General features: G+C 39.0%; 1 protein-coding gene across 2 annotated transcripts in view; it reads right to left on the bottom strand.

Moving 5' to 3' along the window:
• Window positions 1–5,754: 5,754 nt before the first annotated feature.
• BIRC6 (baculoviral IAP repeat containing 6) overlaps window positions 5,755–21,997 on the bottom strand; it is a 295,513-nt gene continuing 279,270 nt past the window's right edge. For both annotated transcript variants that reach the window (XM_036749540.1, XM_036749541.1), the window contains exons 72-74: window positions 17,547–17,735; window positions 8,704–8,838; window positions 5,755–6,616 (exon numbers count right to left, since the gene is read on the bottom strand). In XM_036749540.1, the coding sequence (XP_036605435.1) occupies window positions 6,437–6,616; window positions 8,704–8,838; window positions 17,547–17,735 (504 nt within the window). In that variant the 3' untranslated portion in view covers window positions 5,755–6,436. The remainder of the gene's footprint in view (window positions 6,617–8,703; window positions 8,839–17,546; window positions 17,736–21,997) is intronic.

Here is a 21,997-nt window from a genome sequence, read left to right as displayed (position 1 = left end):
TCAATTTATATTATTTGACTTAAGTCACAAAGATTAAGTCAGGATTTGAACCCAGGTCCTCTGATTCCACACTGAAGTGGGTTTTTTTTTTTGGGAGGGGGGGGGCTATTGCACCACCCTAAAGAAATGACATAGTCCCTGTCCTAAAAGGAACTAACATAAATGCCAGTGGGTGGGGGGGGGAAGGAGATATGACATACATCTATATGTTATACAGGTAAGTATAATAAAAGGGTGGAAGTGAAGAGGGGAAAGGATCCTGCGATTTAGAACTGAAAAGGACTTTCAAGATCTAGCACAACCCTTTCATTTTATAGATAAGGAAACTGAAGCTTATAGTGGTGGCTTGCCCATGGACACATCTAACGATTAGTAGATCCAGGATTTAAATTTAGATATTTGACGCTAAATCTAGTTTTTCTTCTACTACATGAAGACTTCCCAAATGTCAGGTGACTCCCCCATTGGAGGATTTATGGGAGGCTATGGGCAGGAGTCGCACAAAATGAGTAGGGAGGTATAGATGAGTTGTGATCTACATAGATGACCAATGAATAAGCAAAATGTTTCCTCTAGTCTTTCATCTTCTAATTTGCCTTGGGTTTGCAAGATAACCAGGATGGTTACCTGGGTTGTTTCTAGAAGAGAAGTAAATAAGATTTGAGAAGGGGCCTGGGGGAATCTCCTACAAAGAATGTACAGCAGTGATAGGGCATTCATTAGCTTTGGAGATTGCTTTTTCAGCTGGCCAATGACCTTTTTCATTTACTTATGGGTTGTCAGACTGTGGGGATGATTGATTGTGACTTCCCCGAAAGTTACCATACTCTATTCTTGAAACATGAAGTTTTAGGTGTGTTAAAATGAAGATGGTAAATGAAATAAAATATATGCTTCAATAATGTAAAAGAGTTTCACTATAGGATATCTAATGTGTCCTATCTCAGATTAATGCAACTGACAGAAATTAGTTTGAAGGCTGATCTTAATGGAATTTGGTACCAAATCATACTTCTACTACAAACACCCACCATAACAGGAATGGGGAGGGGGGGTTGGGGGTTGGGATTGAATGTTGTCAGATAATCCCCTGCCTCTGACACCGAGCACACACCCACCAGTGTTCAGCTATGCCGTGTCACAGGGAAACTTTTGGTCTGATTCTCGAGACGCTTGAAAATGTCTTTTTAACCCAGAAACATTATTTGCTCACTTCCTCCTGTTTTGTCTGATGGCTTAGTTGACCTTGGTTGTTTGCACAGAACTCACTCAGAATCATGTTTTTCTCCTTTTTTTTATCTCTATACTGAAGATCCCCAGATCTACTTTAATCACTATCTTATATCTCCAACTATCCAGTAGGCGTCTTGAGCTGGATCAAACAATAAACATTTATTAAGCAACTACTATTTGCCAGGCACTGTGCTAAGTGCTGGGGATATAAAAAGAGGCAAAGACATGCAAACAAATATATGCACAGGATAAATAGGAAATAAGCCAGTAAGGTACTATAAGAGGGATCAGGGAAGGCTTCCGGTTAAAGACTGAATCAGGATTTAAAAGAAACTGGGGGTGAGTAGGCGGAGTGGAGGAGGGAGAGTGTTTCGGGCATGGGGATGGTCAGAGAAAACATCCAGAGCATCTGGAATGTTTTGCTTGTGGAACAGCCAGGTGGTCAGCATCAATGGAACGAAGAGTACTTATCAGGTAGTAAGGCATAAGAAACTAGGAGGGGGCGCGGTTATGAAAGGCTTTGAATACCAAAGGGAACATTGTATTTGCTCCTTGGAGGCAATAGGGAGCCACTGGGGTTTACTGAGTGGGGGAGATGGGGTGGTTGAACCTGCACTTTAGGAAATGGTTGAATGGAGGATGGATTGGCCTGGGGAGAGACTTGAGGCAGGCAGACCCATGACCCAGCTATTACAATAGTCTAGGCATATTCTAGAGAAGTTGCAAAGGTGAACTCAACAAACCTTGGTAATAGATTGGATGTGGGGGGGTGACATACTTCTTCATGGAACAGACTATCTTTTGCCTCTTTTTTAACCCCACCACCTAGCATAGTGCCTGGCAAATAGTGGGGGAGTGAGGAATCCAGGGTGATTCCTAGGTTGCAAGCCTGAGGGGCTGGGAGGATGGTATTGCCCTCTACAGTAATATGGAAGGTGTGTGTGGGGCTACGTTTAGGGAAAAAAATGAGCTCCGTTTTGGACATACAGAGTTTAAGATATCTACTGGACATCCAGTTGGAGATATCTGAAAGGTAGCTGAAGGTGCAAGACTGGGAGGTCAGCAATTTGGGACAGGATGGGCAGATCTGAGAATCACCTGCACACAGATGGTAATTCAATCCACAAGAGCTGATGAGATCAGCAAGTGAAACAGCGTAGAGAGAGAAGAGGGCCCAGGATGTGTCTATGTCTTGTAGAGATCTTAAACTCAACATGTCTGAAACTCATTATTATTTCCCACCAAGCCCCCTCCTCTAAGTTTTACTTTTGAGGCACCACCATCCCAGGCTAGCAACCTAGGGTATCATTCTCAACTCCTCACTCACTTCCCATATCCACTCTGTCAGCAAGTCCTGTCCAGTCTACCTTCATGACATCTCTTGAATACACCCTTTCTGCCCTCTGATCCTGGGGCAGGTCCTCTTCACCTCATCCCTGGATTGCTACAATAACCTGTTAGTGGCTCTGTCTTAAACATCTCCCTATTCTAGGCCACTCCCTACTCACCTATCCAAAAGCACAGGTTTGGCCTTTAGTTAATAAACTGCACTGGCTTACCAACTAACTCCAGGATCGATGATAAAATTGGTGTTTCAAAGCCCTTTGTAATCTGGCTCCCGCCTGTAACATTCTCTCATCTTCATCTCCAACCTCAAGTCTCAGACAAAATTTCTATAAGAAAATATAAGAAGCGGCAGCAGTGGTGGCAAGCATGACTCTGGGCCAGCCCTTGTTCCGAGCTCCCGGGCTGAACCTAGATGTTGGTAACTATGAATTGTATTGGGTCTGTCTGTTGATGTTTGTACTTTCTTTGTAATTTGCTCTGAAGTTCAGGGTGCTGGCTTTTCCCCCTGAACTAAGTGAATGCTGTCTGTATGCCGGATTAAAGTAAACTTGTCAACCCCTTTAACCTTGCTTTCCTTATTAAGGCAGATCAAAAGAACCTGTGCTGTTGGGTACTGGCTGTGGGTGGATCTTACACTCCCACAGAAGCTGCTAGCCAGATTGTGGGAACAAATGGAAAGGCTTCTATAAGAAGCCTTTCCCTATCCTCCTCAGCACTATTGCCTTCCCTCTCTTGATTATCTTCCACATAGCTATCTCTAACTATTTGCATGCTGTCTCCTCCATTAGACTGGGAGCTTCTGGAGGGTGGGGACTGTTTTATTGCCCAGCACTTAGCCTGGTGTTGAAGAAATTGCTCCTTGAATAAATGCTCTCTTTTCCTAAACGGACTCAGACAGAACTTGCCTATTCTTTGGACCCAAGGCACCAAAATCCCCCCTTCCCTAGACTAGCTCTTCCCCCAGCTCTGAACCCTTATGTGCATATCATGCCCACTTACTTGCCTAACTTGAATGGAATTAATCTTGGTCTGCTGTGGTCAGCAACAGCCTAGGACCCAGTGCTGAGAACTATTTCAATGGCATAAATAAGGCAGACCCAGGAATCTGAACTAATGATACAGCAATCTACTAAAAGGAGGCTGCTAGGTGGCTCAATGGATAGAACACTGGGCCTGGAGTCAGAAAGAGCCCAGTTCAAATGTGGCCTGATACTTACTAGCTGTGTAATAATGTGGGACCCTGGGCAAATTACTTAACCTCTGTTTGCCTTAATCCATGGGAGAAGGAAATGGCAAATCATTCTAGTATCTTTACTAAGAAAACAAAAGTCGGATATGACTGAACAACAAGCTTGTGAAAAATTTGTGAAATAAATCCTGTCTCAACAAGCCTGTTTTTGAAAGACGGAGTGGCACTTACAACTTGTCCTTTACATGTTCTAACATGTGAAGGGCTGTGAAACTGGAGGAATCTGATTGCTGAATTGACAGAAATACCTGTTCTGAGATTAAAGAGCAATCATAGCTTATGATTTCTAGTGAAATTAGAGTAAATTCTACCAACTCCCCAAAGTTCCTGGTCATGTTGGTCTCTGAACTGATACGAACGAGTTCTTGGGTCAGTGACCAAGCAAGCAAACAAACCCCACCCCAACAACAACAAAGAGAGGATTTGGAGTCAGAAGACCAGCCTTCCCACTTCCTAGAACCTCTCTGCACTTCAGTTCTCCCATCTATAAAAGACAAGGTGACCTTTCAGGCTCCTGATAGCCCTTAATATAAGTCTGTAGGGTGTCCCACACTCCATTATACCATTCAATATACAGGGTTTTAAGAATCTGGAATGAAAACTTCTATTTACACTCTGAAATTACTTTCTATATTGCTGCTTTGTAACTTTTTGAGTAATTTTATAATGATATTAAAGAAGCTGATAGCTGATAGCATGAGGGGGTTGACAGAAAGTCAATCTCGGAATCAGGAGGTCCTGGGGCTCAAGATTTGCCTGTGATACGTACCGGCTGTGTGATTATGGGGAAACCACATCCCACATAATCCCTCCACATCCTCAAGAAACTATGCCAATCACCATGCTTGGGATGAAACTGAGACACCGCCCCCCACCCAAAAAAAAAACCCATCCCAACAACAACAAAGAGAGGATTTGGAGTCAGAAGACCTGGGTCAGAAGACTTCCTAGAACCTCTCTGCACTTCAGTTTTCCCATCTGTAAAAGACAAGGTGAACTTTCAGGCTCCTTCTAGCCCCTAACATAGAATCCTTTGACCTTTTTCTGCCACAGGTAATAATAGTAACATTGTCACTATATTGATTTAGTTTTGTGTGCGATGGGCTGACTATAGAACCTACCTATCACTCACTTTCAGGCCTGAAAATCCTCCAACAGAAACACTACTGACGTTTTTTCTGGGAATATGATGGGTTCTTTGGCCTTCCATGGAAATGGAGCTTAGAGACGTTTAAGGTAGAAGGCATGTCCAATAGAGAAGCACGGATCTGTTACTCAAATGTAAAGTCCTAGATTTAGCTGTATAAGAATAATCCCCTTGTTCTGCCCAAAGAAACGATGCTCTGTTCACAACGTTGCTTGTTTTGCTTCTCAACAACGGTTCACAAATCATATAAGTAGCAACTTTTTACATACATTTTTTTTTAATGATCTACAATTTAGTTTAACCTTAAGATTTTTTTCTTTATTGTAATAAGACTGCAACTTGGGTTAAGATCCCTTTATCTTCATGCCTGAAAAAGTGTTCATTTCCCATAAAGTACCCCCACCTTTGGCCCTAAATACAGTTCTCCAGTCCTCCACAGAGTCAGAAGTTTATACAATGGCATGTAATTTTAGAAACAAGACATATACTAATCCACCTAATATTTTATTTATTTGGCTCTAAGCATTTGCATGAAAATGAATCTATACTCTAGGTACAGAATACACTGTAATAGCACCAGAGGGCACACCCTCTCTGCTCTCTATATTCTCAATACATACATGTGACTTTAGTAAAAACCAGACAGTCCAGTTAAGAAGAGCCCTTTGCCCTTTAGCCTAGCCCTTTGGGAAGGAGTCAGTTATGATGGATGTTTAAAATTGATCATTACTTTTTACATTTTTCACCTCAAAGAATGGATGAAATCCAGAGGCCCAAATGTTGGCATGAGATAAAATCATGTCCATTTATTTTTCTGCATTTTTAGAATTAGTTAGCATAAAATTAAATACGTTGAATGTAATAAATCCATCCATACAAGTGCAAGGTTCCAGCTATAATGTAGTTCATGGCAGATTTATTATTTTAAAAAATGTACCAGTAAATCATAAAAGAGGGAGCATGTCCATTTAACTTTTATTGAAGTATATAGGTCTTCGGAAATCAAACTTGTGTGCATTAAGGTATGGCCAAACATAGAATCTATCAAATTCAGTGAAAAGTTGTTGACTTTAAATAGCTGTAAGAATGACCAATATATATTCTTTGTTACAACTGCCCTCACTCTACAAGTAAAAAAAAATAATAAACATTCAGTAAACATTCTTTCCTAAGGTAGTTTCCCTTATATAGCAGTGATTTATCCATTTCTTGTATACACAAATTTTTTGAACATACCAATCAGTGGTTCTCACAATTGAAAAATAAAAGCACAAAAAAGTTTACACTCTTGTACAGGTAAATAAAAGATCATCTTGAATTAAACTGTATATCCTTAAGGGCATAGTATAGTTTCAGTTCCATTACCTATGACATAATTATTAGCTTCTTACATACAAATATTGACATATTTGGCTTGTGCTTCAAAGCCTTTGTGTCTCTAAAGCCCATGTCAGTGCAGCTCATAACTGGAAGTCACTGTGGAGCTCTTTACTGCTGCCGGGGGTGACCTGGTCATGCAATGCCGTCTCCTCGGAGCCCACTGCAGCACTGCACATCGCTGAGGAGTCCTCAGCCTCCGGGTCCAAGCCATCTGGACAAGGGAGTTTTAGGAGCTCTTCTCGAAGTTGTGCAGTATGGCGCTAAACATAGGGGCAAAGAAGAGAGTTTTTAGTACTGGAGATCACGTGGGAAGAAAAGAAACATCTATATAAAAGGAAGGCAGCAAGCACTCATTAAGTACCTACTACATGCCAGTTACTGTGCGGTACTAAATGTTTTACAAATATTATCTCATTTAATCCTCACAACAACCCTGTGAGACAGGTGCTATTATTACATTTTCGGAGGGTTGGGGAGGGTGACTGAGGCAGGTAGCAATTAAGTGACTCGCCCACGGTCGCACAGGAAGTATCTGATTTTGATTTTGGATTGAGGTCTGACTCCACTCCTAGCGCTCTATACGCTGTCCCACTCAGCTGCCTAAACAAAACACATTATGCTGATGTAGAAATCCAATTATTATAGACATGGTCAACTATGAGGAACAATACATTTCTGAGACCAATGAGAATTAAATCAAGAAGGAAATGTTTTAAATGGGTGGGCTCTGAAACGTACTATTTGGTGGATGCAGAGATTTCTGTTCTACGTAGATAATTCTCTATGCTGATTAAGGTTATAGTTTACAGTTTTTGAGGAAAAGGGAGATTATCCTCAAATATCATGTATAATGCTTCATGGCATCATCATTTAAAGACTACATAGAACTGATTTTCAAAACCAACAAACATTTCATTGTGTGTCTATTAGTTGCATGGTAATATGCTAGGCACCAGGAATAAAGATGTATCAAGCAGTATTTGCTCTCTAAAGAATTCCTTCAGTTTGCTTAGAGTGGGACTTGAGAGTGTGGGGAGATTGTCTGGGTAGTTTGGATATATTTTGCTTACAATGCGGTAAACACTGAAGATTTGGGGTGTGGAAGCACATTTAAAACACCCTTTTTAGTAAAACTGAAAATAATAAGAAATAATGTTTCTCTGGTCTTAAAAAAAAAAACTTCTAGATTTCCTGGTTTGAAGGTGGGTTAGGCTGAGGACTAAAGGTCTTTCTTTTTGTTGTTGTTGTTGCGTAGTTTCAGCTGGGGTCTTGGGGTGATTTGTCATTTCCTTCTCCAGCTCATTTTACAGATGAGAAAATGGAGGCAAACAGGGTTAAGTGATTTTCCCAGAGTCATACAGCTTAGTAAGACTCTGAGGTTGGATTTGAACTCAGGTCTCTACCCACTGTGCAACCTAGCAAAGGTCTTTCTTAGGGAAATGGATAATGATATTTGTGTTATGTAATTTATGGAGTGGTTCTACTGATCCAGTGAATATGCACTTTGAAATCTGTAAAGGGCTATAAAAATATTAGGGAGAGATTAGAAACAAGGAGACTTGAACAATAATAGCCCAGGTATGATGTGATGAGTCATTGGTTTAAAGTGAAGGATGAGTACAAGAAACATTACCGTAATGGAAAACAAGATGCATTTGAAGAACATCTCAAATTCTGAAGAAAATTTGAGGAAGACAAGGATTAAGGAGATTAATGCTGATTTTTCAGAGTAAAGTAGAATTTGTAGGGGTCAAAGCAACAGACTGGCCTAAAAATAATGTAGGCTGCAGGGAGAAAAGATGAGAATAGGTGGGCCTTAGAAGCAGCAGGTGTAGACTATAGTCTCTAGAATTTTGGCAACTATAGTTTCCAACATTTTTATTTGGAAATGAGAAGAGAAATAAAGTGAGAGCTCCAAGGGAGTACCAGGGGTGAAAGGAACTGTTTTGTTTTTTTTTTTCTTTCAGAAAAGGGGAGAACTCAGAATGTTTTAAAGTATAATGAATAGTGCTGAGAGATAGTAATAGGCTTAGTAATATTAATAGTAATGTGGTTAGAGATTGAATGTTTTTGACTTAATACAAATTCTGTCCATAGAATCCCAGACTCTAGTTTGAGAAAACCTCACCTGAAACTAATTCATTGGCAAAACTGTTGGCCCTCTTCTACAGAGGGTTGAGTTTGTTGTCTAGGCCACTTAATTTCAATTTTTTTTTTCCCACCTAAGTTTCTTTTTCCTTTAGGAGTCAAGGATAGTACCAGTTAAGATGTGTCAATTTTGCTAAAACAGCTTAATATTGCCTACAGGATTAAAATTATGAAGGAAAGAAGGGCTGGTTCAATTTACCTTCAAAGCTGCTGCATGGTGAGACATGGTCCTGCCTACCCGTTTGTCACTGCTGTATTGTTGTATATCTGCAATCCACTCCTCACATTGAGCCATGATCTCAACTCTTTTCAAGTAAAAATGTTTGTGTATAACCTGTAAGAAAATAGGCAATGTAAGAATATCTATGTAACACATTTATGTACCTTTTCATGATGCAAGTGATTTTCACAGGTCAATGCAATTGAAAATAAAATCGAAAGAATAATTCATCAGCTGTATTTACTCAAAGCAAAGGCTGACACAATGCAGGTGGTTTTTTAAATGCCTGGTTGGGGGAGGGTCAGAACGGATAGGAGAACAAACATAAATAAAAATTTAGGTCAGATTGATACCAGGGTGTTTTCAGAGTTTCAAAGTTCAAAGAACTAAAATGATTAGGGAAACTGGCTGTTAGAGGCAGAGATTTAGGCCAGATAATTTGCAAAAGGAAGCAAGATTACCAGATTTTTTTGGTGGGTGAAGAGATAGAAAGGAGATTTTTTTTTTCTGGTTCAAACTTTCCTTAAAATCTCTAAGGTTTTAAGCTAGTTCTTGGCATTCCTTCCACCCCTATGGCATTGGAGTCTTCCACATTTTCCTCATGACTTGCCATGGCTGGCAGGTTGGGATCATTTAACTTCTTCAGTTACTGCACTTAAATATGATTTTAACTTAATGCAGACCTTACTGTATTCCTTGCTTGGCCTTACTACCTGCTTCAGGACTAAGTCCTCCAGACCAGCAGCCCTAGCCATTTGATCTGCTGCTGAACCCTGGGTAATTCTGAGCCATTCCTTTGCGGAGTAGAGGAAGGCAGCTTCTTTCCCCCAAGTCTTAGAGGTCACTCACCCCTTGGGAATGGGATACACTAATGTCCTTTTATTCCCAGTAGTACAGGTCCTTTATCTCCCCTGGTGGCTGAACTGTGTGGTGGTCATGTGGTAGTGGTAGTGGTGGCAACAAGGGAGCTGAGCTGCCCTGCTTCTTGTTACTTCACCAAGCTGGTGATTTAAAGCTTCATTTAGCTGGTTCTTCTATTTTCAGTGTTTTTATTTTTAAATAAAAATAGTATTATATTTTTGCTGAAGATTTTTCCTGTATCTTCTGACATAATTGTTGATTTGTGGTTATTAAAATGTTATATTTGTAGTTCTCTTTATATTAAACCAATCCTATAATTTTAGTAAAAATCTCATCTGACCCCAGTGATGATCTTTTAAATATATTGCTGTAGTTTCTGTGATATTTTTTTAAAATTTACTTTTGATTTCCTGCCTTTTACATCATTTTAGTTTTCTACAGTATCCATCCCCCAACAGCCAACTCATATCACAACTATTTTAAAGGGCCAAAAAAAAAAGCACAATTAATTCATACAATGAAAAATGTGAACATGTATAATAACTCATCTTCACAAAGGGGTGAAGGTGTCTCCTCATCTCTCTTCATTTGTGTCCTGCCTGATTTACATAGTTTTCTGATATTTACTTTTAATTTTTTTTTAGTGTGCCCTTGTTTTTTCCATTTACACTGTTATAATTACTGTGTGCATTGTTTTCTTGGCTCTCATAGCTTCACTCTGCTTCAGTTCATGTAGATCTTTCCATGTTTCTCTTTATTTATCGCAGTTGTCATTTCTTACAGCGTAGTAATATTCCATTACATTCATGTTCTGCAATGTATTTAGCCACTGCCCAATCGATAGGCATCTATTTTGTTCCCAATTCTTTGCTATCACAAAAAAGTGCTGCTATAAATACTTGGGTATACATTGGGTATACTTTTTCCTTATCAATGGTTTTCTTGGTGTGCAAGTCCAGTAATGGAATCTCTGGGTCAAAGGGAATGGACATTTTTGTTATTAGCACAGTTCCATGAAAACCTACAACATCTTCTAGAAAATAACATTAAAAAAAAAGATGTCACATTCATTATAGGGGATTAGACTGTTAAAAAAGGAAATCAAAAGAAATTGGAATAACAGGCAAGTTTAGCTTTGGAGTACAAAATGAAGCAAAGCAAAGACTGATAAGAGTTTCGTCAAGATAACTTGCTGGTCATAGCAAACACTTTTTCAACAACCCAGAGGTGACTCTACACATGGACATCACCAGATAGTAAATACTGAAATCAGACTGATTATATACATTGTAGCCAAAGGTGGAGAAGCTCTATACAGTCTATACAAGACCGAGAGCTAACTGTAGCTCAAGATAATGAGCTTCTAATTGCAAAATTCATACTTAAATTGAAGAAAGTAGTGAAAACCATCAGACCATAAAGGTATGAACTAAATAACATTTCTTATGAAGTGGAAGTGATGAATAGATTTAAGAAATTACATCTGGTAGATAGCTCGTAGTTTCACTGAGCTAAGCGATTCCCTCTGCAATGATGGCAGTGATCCAGCAAGGATATGTGATGTTAATATTAAAAGTCATATTATAAAAAAATTAAAAGAGAATCAGAACATGCACCTCTTACAAACAAGGGATAGAATTGCAGAAGATAAAAGAGATAATTTTGACTACATGAAATTGAGACGGTTCTGCATAGACAAAATTAATGCATCTAGGATAAGAAGGAAAGCAGTTGAATGAGAAAAAAATCTTTGTATCAAATTTCTCTGATTAGGCTTTGGTATTCTTGAATGCATGCATGTATGTACGTATGTATGTCTGTAGTCTCAGATATGCAGACGATATCACTCTGATGGCAGAAAGTAAGAATTAAAAAAACTAAGATCACAGCAACTGGTTTAATCATTTCCCAGCAAACAGAGGAAGAAGTGTCTGATTTTATATTCTTGGGCTCAAAGTTCATTGCAGAAGGCAACTGCATTCATGAAATTAAAAGATACTCGCTCCTTGGAAGGAAAGATATGGCAAATCTGGACAGCATACTAAAAAGCAGAAACATCACTTTGCTGACTGAAAGCTACGGTTTTTTCAGTGGTAATGTACAGCTACAAGATTTGGACTAAAAGGAAAGCTGAGTGTCACAGAATTGTGCTGGAGAAGTGTGTTGGACAGCAAGGAGATCAAAACAGTTAATACTTAAAAAGAGATTAGTGAGAAGACAGGACAGGGAAAAGATACAGATGTTGGGAAACGCTGAAGGCAAAAGGAAACAGCAGAAGATGAGCTAGATATAAAAGGTCATGGAAACAACAAACATGAGCTTGAGCAGACTTCAGGAGACAGTGGAGGACAGAAGGGGCTGGTGTGGCATGGTCCATGGAGTCATGAGGAATCAGACACTACTGAATGAACAACAAATCCATTTGGAATATACTGTGGAATCTGGTGTAAGGTTTTGGACTAAAGGTACCTAGGTGGCACAGTAGATAGAGACTGGGCCTGAAGTCTGGATGATCTGTATTCAAATCTGGTCTCAGGCAGTTAGTGTGACAGTAAACAAGTCATTTAACCTTGGTCTGCCTCAGTATCTCCAACCATGAAATGGAGATCATAACAGCATCTATATCATAGGGTTGCTGTGGAGATCAAATGAGCTAGTATTTGTAAAAGTGCTTAGCACAGTGTCTAGCACATAGTAGGCACTATACAAACGTTAGCTATGACCATATTATCATCATTTCTGCCAGACTGCTTTCCAGTTTTTCCAGCATTAAAAAAAAAAAAAAGCCCAACCCAAACTACACAGGGAGTATTTTTCCCTAGGTAACTTATGCTTTCTGCTTTATCAAAGACTGGATTACTGAGTTCCAATGTTTCTGATTCTCTTTGTCTAGTCAGTTCCACTGATCTACCCCTCTACTTTTTAACAATACCAACTTATTTTGCAGACATTTCATATTACATTCACAAATTCTGTGTTCCAGATAAACTGGTTTATATCCCTGAATTTGGCATTCTATTTCCTGTCTCTATGCTTATGCACAGGCTCTCTCTCATTCGGGATGTATTGTCTTCTCACCCCCCGCCTTCTCTTCAAGGCTCAGCTCAGTTTTTACCTTCTTTGTGAAGCCTTCCTTAACTGTCTATTATTAGTATACTCTCCCTCTTCCAATGACCTAATACTTATTTACAGTGTACCTGTTGTTTTTCCAGCTAGAAAGTTAGCTTTTGGAGCTCAGGGATTTCTGTAGAGGTTATGCGTATTGTAATCTGCACCATCTATAATATTGATATTAACATCTAAGATTTTAATTTTGTTTTTTGGAGGGGGGAAGGCAGGGCAATTGGGGTTAAGTGACTTACCCAAAGTCACACAGCTAGTAAGTGTGTCAAGTGTGAAGACGCATTTGAACTGAGGGCCTCAGGACCGGTGCTTTACTCACTGTGTCACCTAGCTGCCCCGAGTGTAACATCTAAATAAGTAAAAGAGGCTATGGAAATCAGAGAGAGATGTCATATAACTAATGAATCGAAGCCCAAGTGCATTATTTGTAAAAGAGCTCTTCAGGTCATCTCTCAAATTTCATTTCCTCTTATTATAGACACAATTCACAGCACAGCAAATTAGAAGGTGAAAGATTATACTGAATCTCTGATCTCATCTATAGAGGGTCTTATTCTAATGGTGCAAATCACAACCAATCCCTACCTCCTTGTTTGGTGTAACTCTTATTCAGAGAACTATCATTTGATCTAGATGTAGTAATTACTAGATATGTGACCACAAGAAAGTATTTTTACTTCTTTGGGCCTCAGTTTCCTTAGATTTTAAATGAGAAGGTTGTAGAACATGGCCTCTAAGTTTCCTTCCTAGCTCTAAATCTATGATTCTATGCCTTTTTTTTAAAAAAAAAGATACCCCTAATGCATAGTATATGCAGTGCCTTAAACATAATAGTGTCTGTTGAACTGAACTGTAACAGTGTATTGGTTTGAATATAGGTTGTTCCTGAGTAAAGACACAATATGATATATTTTAAAGGAAAAAAAAAACATATACACATAGAAAATAGATCCATTATAGGTCATACTCAAGCTAATACAAACTAGGTATAGAAGTAAAACCACATTCTGTTTTTGGATCGATATAATCCTTTCTTCTATTGTCTTTTTTGTTTCAGTTCCTTCACCCCATCATTTCCTTATCATCCTCATTTTTTTAAAAAACAAACTTTAATTCCAGACCCTTCTAATGCTGACACATTATCCTTTTTAACCCTTCTTCCTCTCTTCTGTTTCCCCCCCTGCCCCCATTTCCTTCTTTTCTGCATTAGCTCCAGTTTTGGTTTTACTTGCTCCTAGATGAACAGGCAGATTTAGTATAGCTCAAGGAGACCAGCTTTGCTAATCAAGCTTGGAAGGGAATAGAGATCGCTACTGTGTATTTCTTTGACCTATGAGGCCAAAGAGATACTATTAAAGTTCCCACTGACAAACATACATAATCATTCTCAAGAATATCATAAAACATTAAAAGAATTACAGAATATCATGGCTGGAAGGGACATCAGGTGCCATTTAATCTGACTCATAGCAGAAATAAAGTCCCTGCTACTTGACAGATAGTGGTCATGCTGCCTCTTCCTGTTTGAAGACTCCTGTAAGGGGAAACCAACAACCTCTGGGGGCAAGTCATTTCTCTTTTGGAATCATTAGGAAGATTTCCCTTGACTACGTCTAAATCTGCCTCTTTGCAACTTCCACCATTTTTGCTAGATCTGTCTTCTAGAAACATGCAGAATAAACTGAATTTCATTCTTGAGAGCCTCCCACAGGCTAACTTCCACTACAGAATTTTAGTCCATAGGGATTCTTCCTGTCTTTTCTATGGACCCTTTGAAATTCTATTCCCAAATGGGGGGTGCAGTATTTCTTTTCCCTTTCTCAGGGAAGTTTACTAATTGTTTTCACTTCCTCTCCTCTTACTCATTCCTTAACTCTGCAATATGGCTCATCACTCAAACGAAACTGCTCTCTCCAAAGTTGCCAATGAGCTCTTAACTGCCAAATTTGACAATCTTTTCTCAATTCTCAACCTTCCTGACCCCTCTGTTGCATATAGATATTGTTAACTACTCCTTTGTCACTGGTCTTTCAGGACTTCACTCTCCCTTGGTTCTCCTACTAGTCTGATTGATCCCTTCATAGTCTTATTTGTTGTCTCATCATTCATACCATATTCACTGATGGAATATTCCCCAAGGCCCTCCTAGTTCTAGGCTCTCTTCTCTTTCTTTTCTCTTTTCTCTCACTTATTGACCTTATTAGCTCCTATAAGAGGTTTAATTAAATCTATGCAGATGATAGATCTCACAGATACATTTATCTACTACTCTTACCCATATCTGTACTGAGTTTAGGGTTCTTCATCACTAACTGTATGTTGAACATTTCATGTGTCCAAAACAGAACTTAAGTTCCCTATTTCTGTTAAAGGCACCATCACTTTTTTTAGTCTTCCAGGTTCATAAACTTGGCATTCTTTTTTGACTCCTTAGCCGTCCTCATCACACTCAATCTTGTGCCAAATCTGGCCATTTCTACTTCCACAACGTATCTCTCATCTGACCTCTTCTTTTTACACAACAGGTAATATACCTCAGTTCAGACCCTTATCACATGTCCCAAGGATTATTGCAATGGCCACCTAATTGTCTTTTCCAAATGCCATCATTCATTCAGCTGTCAAGCAACCTTCCTTAAAACACAGATATTGCCATGTCAAGAGATCCTGGTAGCTCCTTACTGCTTTAAGAATCAAATAGAAATTACTCTGTATAGCTTTCAAAGTCTTTCATGACTTGCCCCAATATATCTTTCTAGCCTCCTTGAACATTACTACCTCTTTCACATTCTGCGATCTAGCTAAACTGGCTTTCTATCTGTTCCTCACATACTGTACTACATTGTCTATCTCCATGTCTTTGAACTGCTTTCCTTCATAACATTTCTTTCTCCTCATAAAACTTATATCAGTGAACATTTATTATGTGCCTACAATGTATCAGGCACTGTGCTAAGTGTCGAATATAAAAATAAAGGTACAATAGAATATAATGTTAACGTATGGTTTTAGAAATCAGTATGTGGTCCACAGAGATCTTTATGTATAATTTAGTGGCCCCCATTTCTATTTGAATCTGATATCACTGCTTTACACTATCATCATCCCCATATCTTTGAGCACATAACTTTGCCTCCTTGTCTGAGAAAACTGAGGCCAATTCTTTTGAATTACCTAAGTCTTACTTACTCCACTTCTCAAAAATGGTATCTATCTTCTCCTGTCATCTTTTTTCTAAACTCTGAGGAAGTGACTCTTCTCTTGTTGAGGCCAATCTTGTCCCGGGAGCTTGCCTCATGAAACATTTCCCCTTCCTCTCAACTTAATTCTCCTTCGGATGGCCTGAAGCTGTTAGTATCTACTGATCAAAGTTCCTATATATTTACTGTGTGTGTGCATGTATGTGTGTGATACGTAGATAGGTTTAGATAGAAAGAAAGTCTCCATATATACTGTCTATCTGTATAGAATATAAGCACTATATAGAACAGGGTTGTCCAACCTTAGGTTTTTATTGCAACAACAGACAATATATTTTAATTTGTCATTTTAGTGAGAGCTCTGCAGTAGCTTGGCTTCCTTTACTAAAGCATTTATGTAAATTTCTATGCTTGTAGGCAGGCCGCATACTCCCCACATTTTGGACAGCCCTGGTATAGAATATAAGTACTTGGAATGTTTAATTTCTGTCTTTATATCTCTAGTACCCAGAACACAGTAGGTCCTTTATAAATACTTGTTGATTGATTTATAAGGCTTCTGATCTCATAATTCTACTGAAACTACTCTCTCCGAGGTTACCAATGAGCTCCTGATGACTAAGTTCAATAGCCTTCTCTTAGACTTTATCCTATTTCATCTCTGCAGCTTTGTACACTTACTTAGCTGTATGTCCCTTGGAAAGTTTCTCTCTCTGAAACTTCCTTCAGTCTCAGTTTGCACAGATAACAAAGACACCTATTTCACAGGAGTGTTGTGATGATAAAAATCAGATAATATTTATAAACTGCTTTGCAAATACTAAAACAAATGCTAGCTATGGTGATGATGATGATGATGATGATGAAACTATTAGCATAAATGCTAGCTGACACTCTTCTATTCCTTGAAATCTGTGACTATTCCCTCTCTCCTAGTTATCTAACCTGGCTGCTCCTTTATATCTCCTTTGCTGATTTGGCATCCATTTCTTGTCTCTTAAGTATGAAGTCCCTTCCCATGCTCCCTTCTTTCTCATATTCATCTCATTAGGCCCAATGGCTTTAAAGACCTTCTGTAAACAGATTACCAAATTTACATATCCAGATCCAATCTTTCCTCTGAACTCTGGTCACCAGCTGCCTGCCCAACACTGCCAAAATGTTCCACTGGCATCTCTAATTTGACATCTTCCTTTAAACCTGCCCAGGCTCAAAATTTACATATGTCTGTAAAGGGTATTAACTTTGTCCTCTAGCCATCTAGGTTCATTATCTATGTTCCAACTCGCTGAAAACTACTGGAGAAATCCTTGCAAGCCAAATGTTTTCACTACAAATTTACCTTATCTAACCTCAACTTGGCTTTCATGGTTATAAAATTCTTTTATTAAAATTCTTTTATTTGCCCTAACTTATCACTCTCCAGAACAGCTGTTGCAAATCTTCTCCTCCAGCCTCTTGTACAATCTCCTCTCTTCCTCCTTCCTTCTCAGGAGAGAACCTAGTTGCCTATCTTACTGAACAATCACTGTAAACTCCACACAGTATAGGCAATTAATAAATACTGGAATTGAATCCATCTTTTATAAGCATCACTATAAGAGACAAAGGAATTTCTCTAAGATGTATAGCACCTACCTCTTTAAAACAAGGTGAAGGGTTTCTGATTTGTTCTAGCATTGCCCATTTGACTGTTGCTTGTCGTATATTTCCATCATATTCTCGAGAACTTTGTGTGCCACTGGGAGTTCCTCGAGAGCGTTCATAACCTGGTTCATTAAAATATGGCTCAGCAACTAATATAAGGGACTGGACAGATACCAAGACCTGTGGGAAAAACAGATAATACCAAATAGGTATATAAATATATTATTTTCATAGATTCAAACTTCTTCAGTTTCACTGAAGATTGCTCAAGCTACTAAAAAAAAAACTATATTCAATGTTTGTAGCATTACAGTAACACTCTTCAAAATATCTTTGAATATATACTAAGCTTTCTATGTGTTATCTAAAGATATAAATTTAAAATTTCAGATTCCTCATATGTAAAATACAGTGAAAATAACACTCACAATGACCAGACTAAAGTGTCTCCTGAAACATTAAAATGCAACTATATTAGGTATAGTATAGTTTTAATGATTTGTATTTCATAGCGTACTAGAAGAAACAACTAGAGGAAACGAGAAAGAAACTTCCCAATTATCTTAGGAAAATAAAACTCTTGTGATACACAAATGTACTGACACTATTCTCATTCATTTAAAAACCTCATTTTAATATAAACCAGGAAAGATGAAGTTTGAGAAAAGGCCATTGGATTTGACAATTAAGAGATCAGTGGTAACTTTGGGAAAAGTGGTTTTGGTGGAATGGTATCAGAAGTTGTATTATAAGAAGAGAGAGAAAAGTGGAAGAACTTAAAGCAGACCACCTTCTTACGAAGTTTGGCCACAAAAGGGAAGAGAGAAATGGGACAACAATTAGCAAGGATGGAAAAGAGGTAGGGTATTGTTTGGAAAATATTTTACAAATCTCAAAATACCACACATGTAAGTTGTACATGAAAATATTGTGCAATACATTGAAAAGATAAAAAAGGTCCATCTAAAAGGCACTTTATTCATCCAACTCAAGGAGCAGCAGTGAGACAAATTTATGAGGTGTTCTTTTCCTCAAACACCTAGGTCTATTAATATTATGTGTGTGCTTGAGTGGAACAAGAACAATATTACACCTTGTTCTCCCTCCTTTTCTAGTTATTTCATCTTCTTTGACTATATCTTTTAGGTAATTTGTTGTCTGTAATTCAAAAATTTTAAATAAGCTATAAAGATCACTATACATTTCTCCTTTCTTTTGTGGATTAATACAAAAGCTTAATTCTTTAGAGACTGATATTCTAGGAGTTATAGTGACACAGCTACACCAATGAGATTTACTTTATGAGGCAAAGCTGTTTCATCACCCTACCCCACCACGGCTCGCTTATCATCACCATGGAAAATTGAGAATTATGTATTTAACAACACTTGGGTTGAGGAAAAAGCCTAATATGCTTCAGTGTTACATTAGGTTCATTTGAGAACATAGTAGTGATTTAATTTTTGACATCAATCTATATAATAATGGACAATGCTATAATGAGGTTTTAACTTTACTTCATGTATCTTTAATGTTAAGTCAGCTAGCAAAGGACACAGAATCATAGGATCATAGATTTTCTGTTTGAAGTTAACTCAGCATGCCATCTAGTCCAACCCTCTCATTTTACAGATGAAAATAACTGTAGACCTGGGAGGCTAAGTGATCTGCCCAACCTCAGAGAGCATCATGAATGTTACCTGAGAGGGGAGGAGCTAAGATGGCAGCTGGAAAGCAGGGACTTGCCTAAAGCTCTCCCCCAGGACCCTCCAAATACCTATAAAAATGGCTCTGAACAAATTTTAGAACTGCAGAACCCACGAAATAGCAGAGGGAAGGAGGGCTCTAGCCCAGGATACCATGGATGGTTGCTGGGTAAGGTCTATAGCACAGAGCTGGGAGCAGAGAGGAGCACAGCCTAGCGTAGGCTGGGCCAGGACCAACCAGACTGGGAGCCAGGCAGAACAGGTGGTAGGGCCCTGAAACAGTGAGCTCTGGCAGTTACCAGACTTCTCAACCCACAAACACCAAAGACAACAGAGAAGGTTAGTGGGGAAAAAACTGCGGGGACAGCGTGAAAGGAGTTTATAGTTAGGCCACCGCCGCAGGGGCAGTGGAGGTGGTGCGGCTACAGAACTACAGCTGCAGTTGCTTTCAGCCCCAGGCCCACCTGGTGGGAGGAATTAAGTGGCAGACCAGAGTGGGAGAGCAGAGCCTGCTCAGATCTGAGTCCCAATCTAGGTTGGTGGTTCTTGGGGGAGGAGGAGCGCTGGTGTGGCAGAGCCTGCTGTGTAGCAATAGCTCTGAAAACAACAGCACAGCCCCTCACGCTTGGGACAAAGTACTCTCTACAAGCAGTCATACCCTAATGAAAAGTTCAAGGGTCAAGTAGTTGTCTGGGAACGTGAACAGGCAGTGAAAATGGACACAGATTCAGACTCAGACTTTGGAATCTTTCTTTGGTGACAAAGAAGACCAAAACATACAGACAGAAGAAGTCAACAAAGTCAAAGAGCCTCCATCAAAAGCCTCCAAGAAAAACATGAACTGGTCTCAGGCCATGGAAGAGATCAAAAAGGATTTGGAAAAGCAAGTTAGAGAAGCAGAGGAAAAATTGGGAAAAGAAATGAGAATGATAAAAGAAAACCATGAAAAACAAGTCAATGACTTGCTAAAGGAGACCCAAAAAAATACTGAAGAAAATAACACCCTAAAAAATAGACTAACTCAAATGGCAAAAGAGCTCCAAAAAGCCAATAAGGAGAAGAATGCCTTAAAAGGTAGAATTAGCCAAATGGAAAAGGAGGTCCAAAAGACCACTGAAGAAAATACTACCTTAAAAATTAGAGTGGAGCAAGTGGAAGCTAGTGACTTGATGAGAAATCAAGATATTATAAAACAAAACCAAAGGAATGAAAAAATGGAAGACAATGTGAACTATCTCACTGGAAAAACCACTGACCTGGAAAACAGATCCAGGAGAGATAATTTAAAAATTACTGGACTACCTGAAAGCCATGATCAAAAAAGAGCCTAGATATGATTTTTCAAGAAATTATCAAGGAAAACTACCCTGATATTCTAGAGCCAGAGGGTAGAACTGAAATTGAAAGAATCCACAGATCACCTCCTCAAATAGATCCCAAAAAGAAGACTCCTAGGAACATTGCTGCCAAACTCCAGAGCTCCCAGACCAAGGAGAAAATACTGCAAGCAGCCAGAAAGAAACAATTTGAGTATTGTGGAAACACAATCAGGATAACACAGGATCTAGCAGCTTCCACATTAAGGGATCGAAGGGCTTGGAATACGATATTCCGGAGGTCAATGGAGCTAGGATTAAAGCCAAGAATCACCTACCCAGCAAAACTGAGTATCATGCTCCAACGCAAAATATGGATTTTCAATAAAATAGAGGACTTTCAAGCTTTCTCAGTGAAAAGACCAGAGCTGAATAGAAAATCTGACTTTCAAACACAAGAATCAAGAGAAGCATGAAAAGGTAAACAAGAAAGAGAAATCATAAGGGACTTTTGAACTGTTTTGTTTACATTCCTCCATGGAAAGACGATGTGTATAATTCATGAGACTTCAATATTAGGATAGCTGAAGGGAATATATATGTGTGTGTGTGTGTGTGTGTGTGTGTGTGTGTGTGTGTATGTAGAGAGAGAGAGAGAGAGAGAGAGAGAGCGAGCCAGAGGGCACAGGGTGAGTTAAATATGAAGGGATGATATCTAAAAAAATAAAATCAAATTAAGGGATGAGAGAGGAATATATTGAGAGAGGGAGAATAAAAGTGGCAAGAAAAAACAGTTCTATAGGAAGGGAAGAGGGGGCAGGTGAGAAGGGAATGAGTGAATCTTGTTCTCATGGGATTTGACCTGAGGAGGGAATAACATACACACTCAATTGGGAATCTTACCCCACAGGAACGAAGGAGGAAGGAGATAAAAAAGGGGGCACGATAGAAGGGAGGGCAGATGGGGGAGGAGGTAATCAAAAGCAAACACTTTTGAAAAGGGACAGGGCCAAGGGAGAAAATTGAACAAAGGGGGATAGGACAGGAAGGAGCAAAATGTAGTTAGTCTTTCACAACATGAGTATTGTGGGTTTAACATAATGATACACACGTGGACTAGTTTTAAAAGCAGATGTTCAAGAAAAAAAGTTTTTGCATGCAACTAGGAAATAAGATATACAGGCAATGGGGAATAGAATCTATCTTGCCTACTAGAAAGTAAGGGAAAAGGGGATGGTGGGGGAGTGGGGTGACAGAAGGGAGGGCTCACTGGGGAACAGGGCAATCAGAATATATGCCATCTTGGAGTGGGGGGTAGGGTAGAAATGGGGAGAAAATTTGTAATTCGAACTCTGATGAAAATCAATGCTGAAAACTAAAAATATTAAATAAATAAACATCAATGGACTAAAAAAAATAA

The sequence above is a fragment of the Trichosurus vulpecula genome, chromosome 3, assembly GCF_011100635.1.
Source record: "Trichosurus vulpecula isolate mTriVul1 chromosome 3, mTriVul1.pri, whole genome shotgun sequence".
In the NCBI taxonomy this organism is placed as follows: Eukaryota; Metazoa; Chordata; class Mammalia; order Diprotodontia; family Phalangeridae; genus Trichosurus; species Trichosurus vulpecula.
Note: the sequence above shows the minus strand (reverse complement) of the source record. Positions and strands in the feature narration are given on the sequence as shown.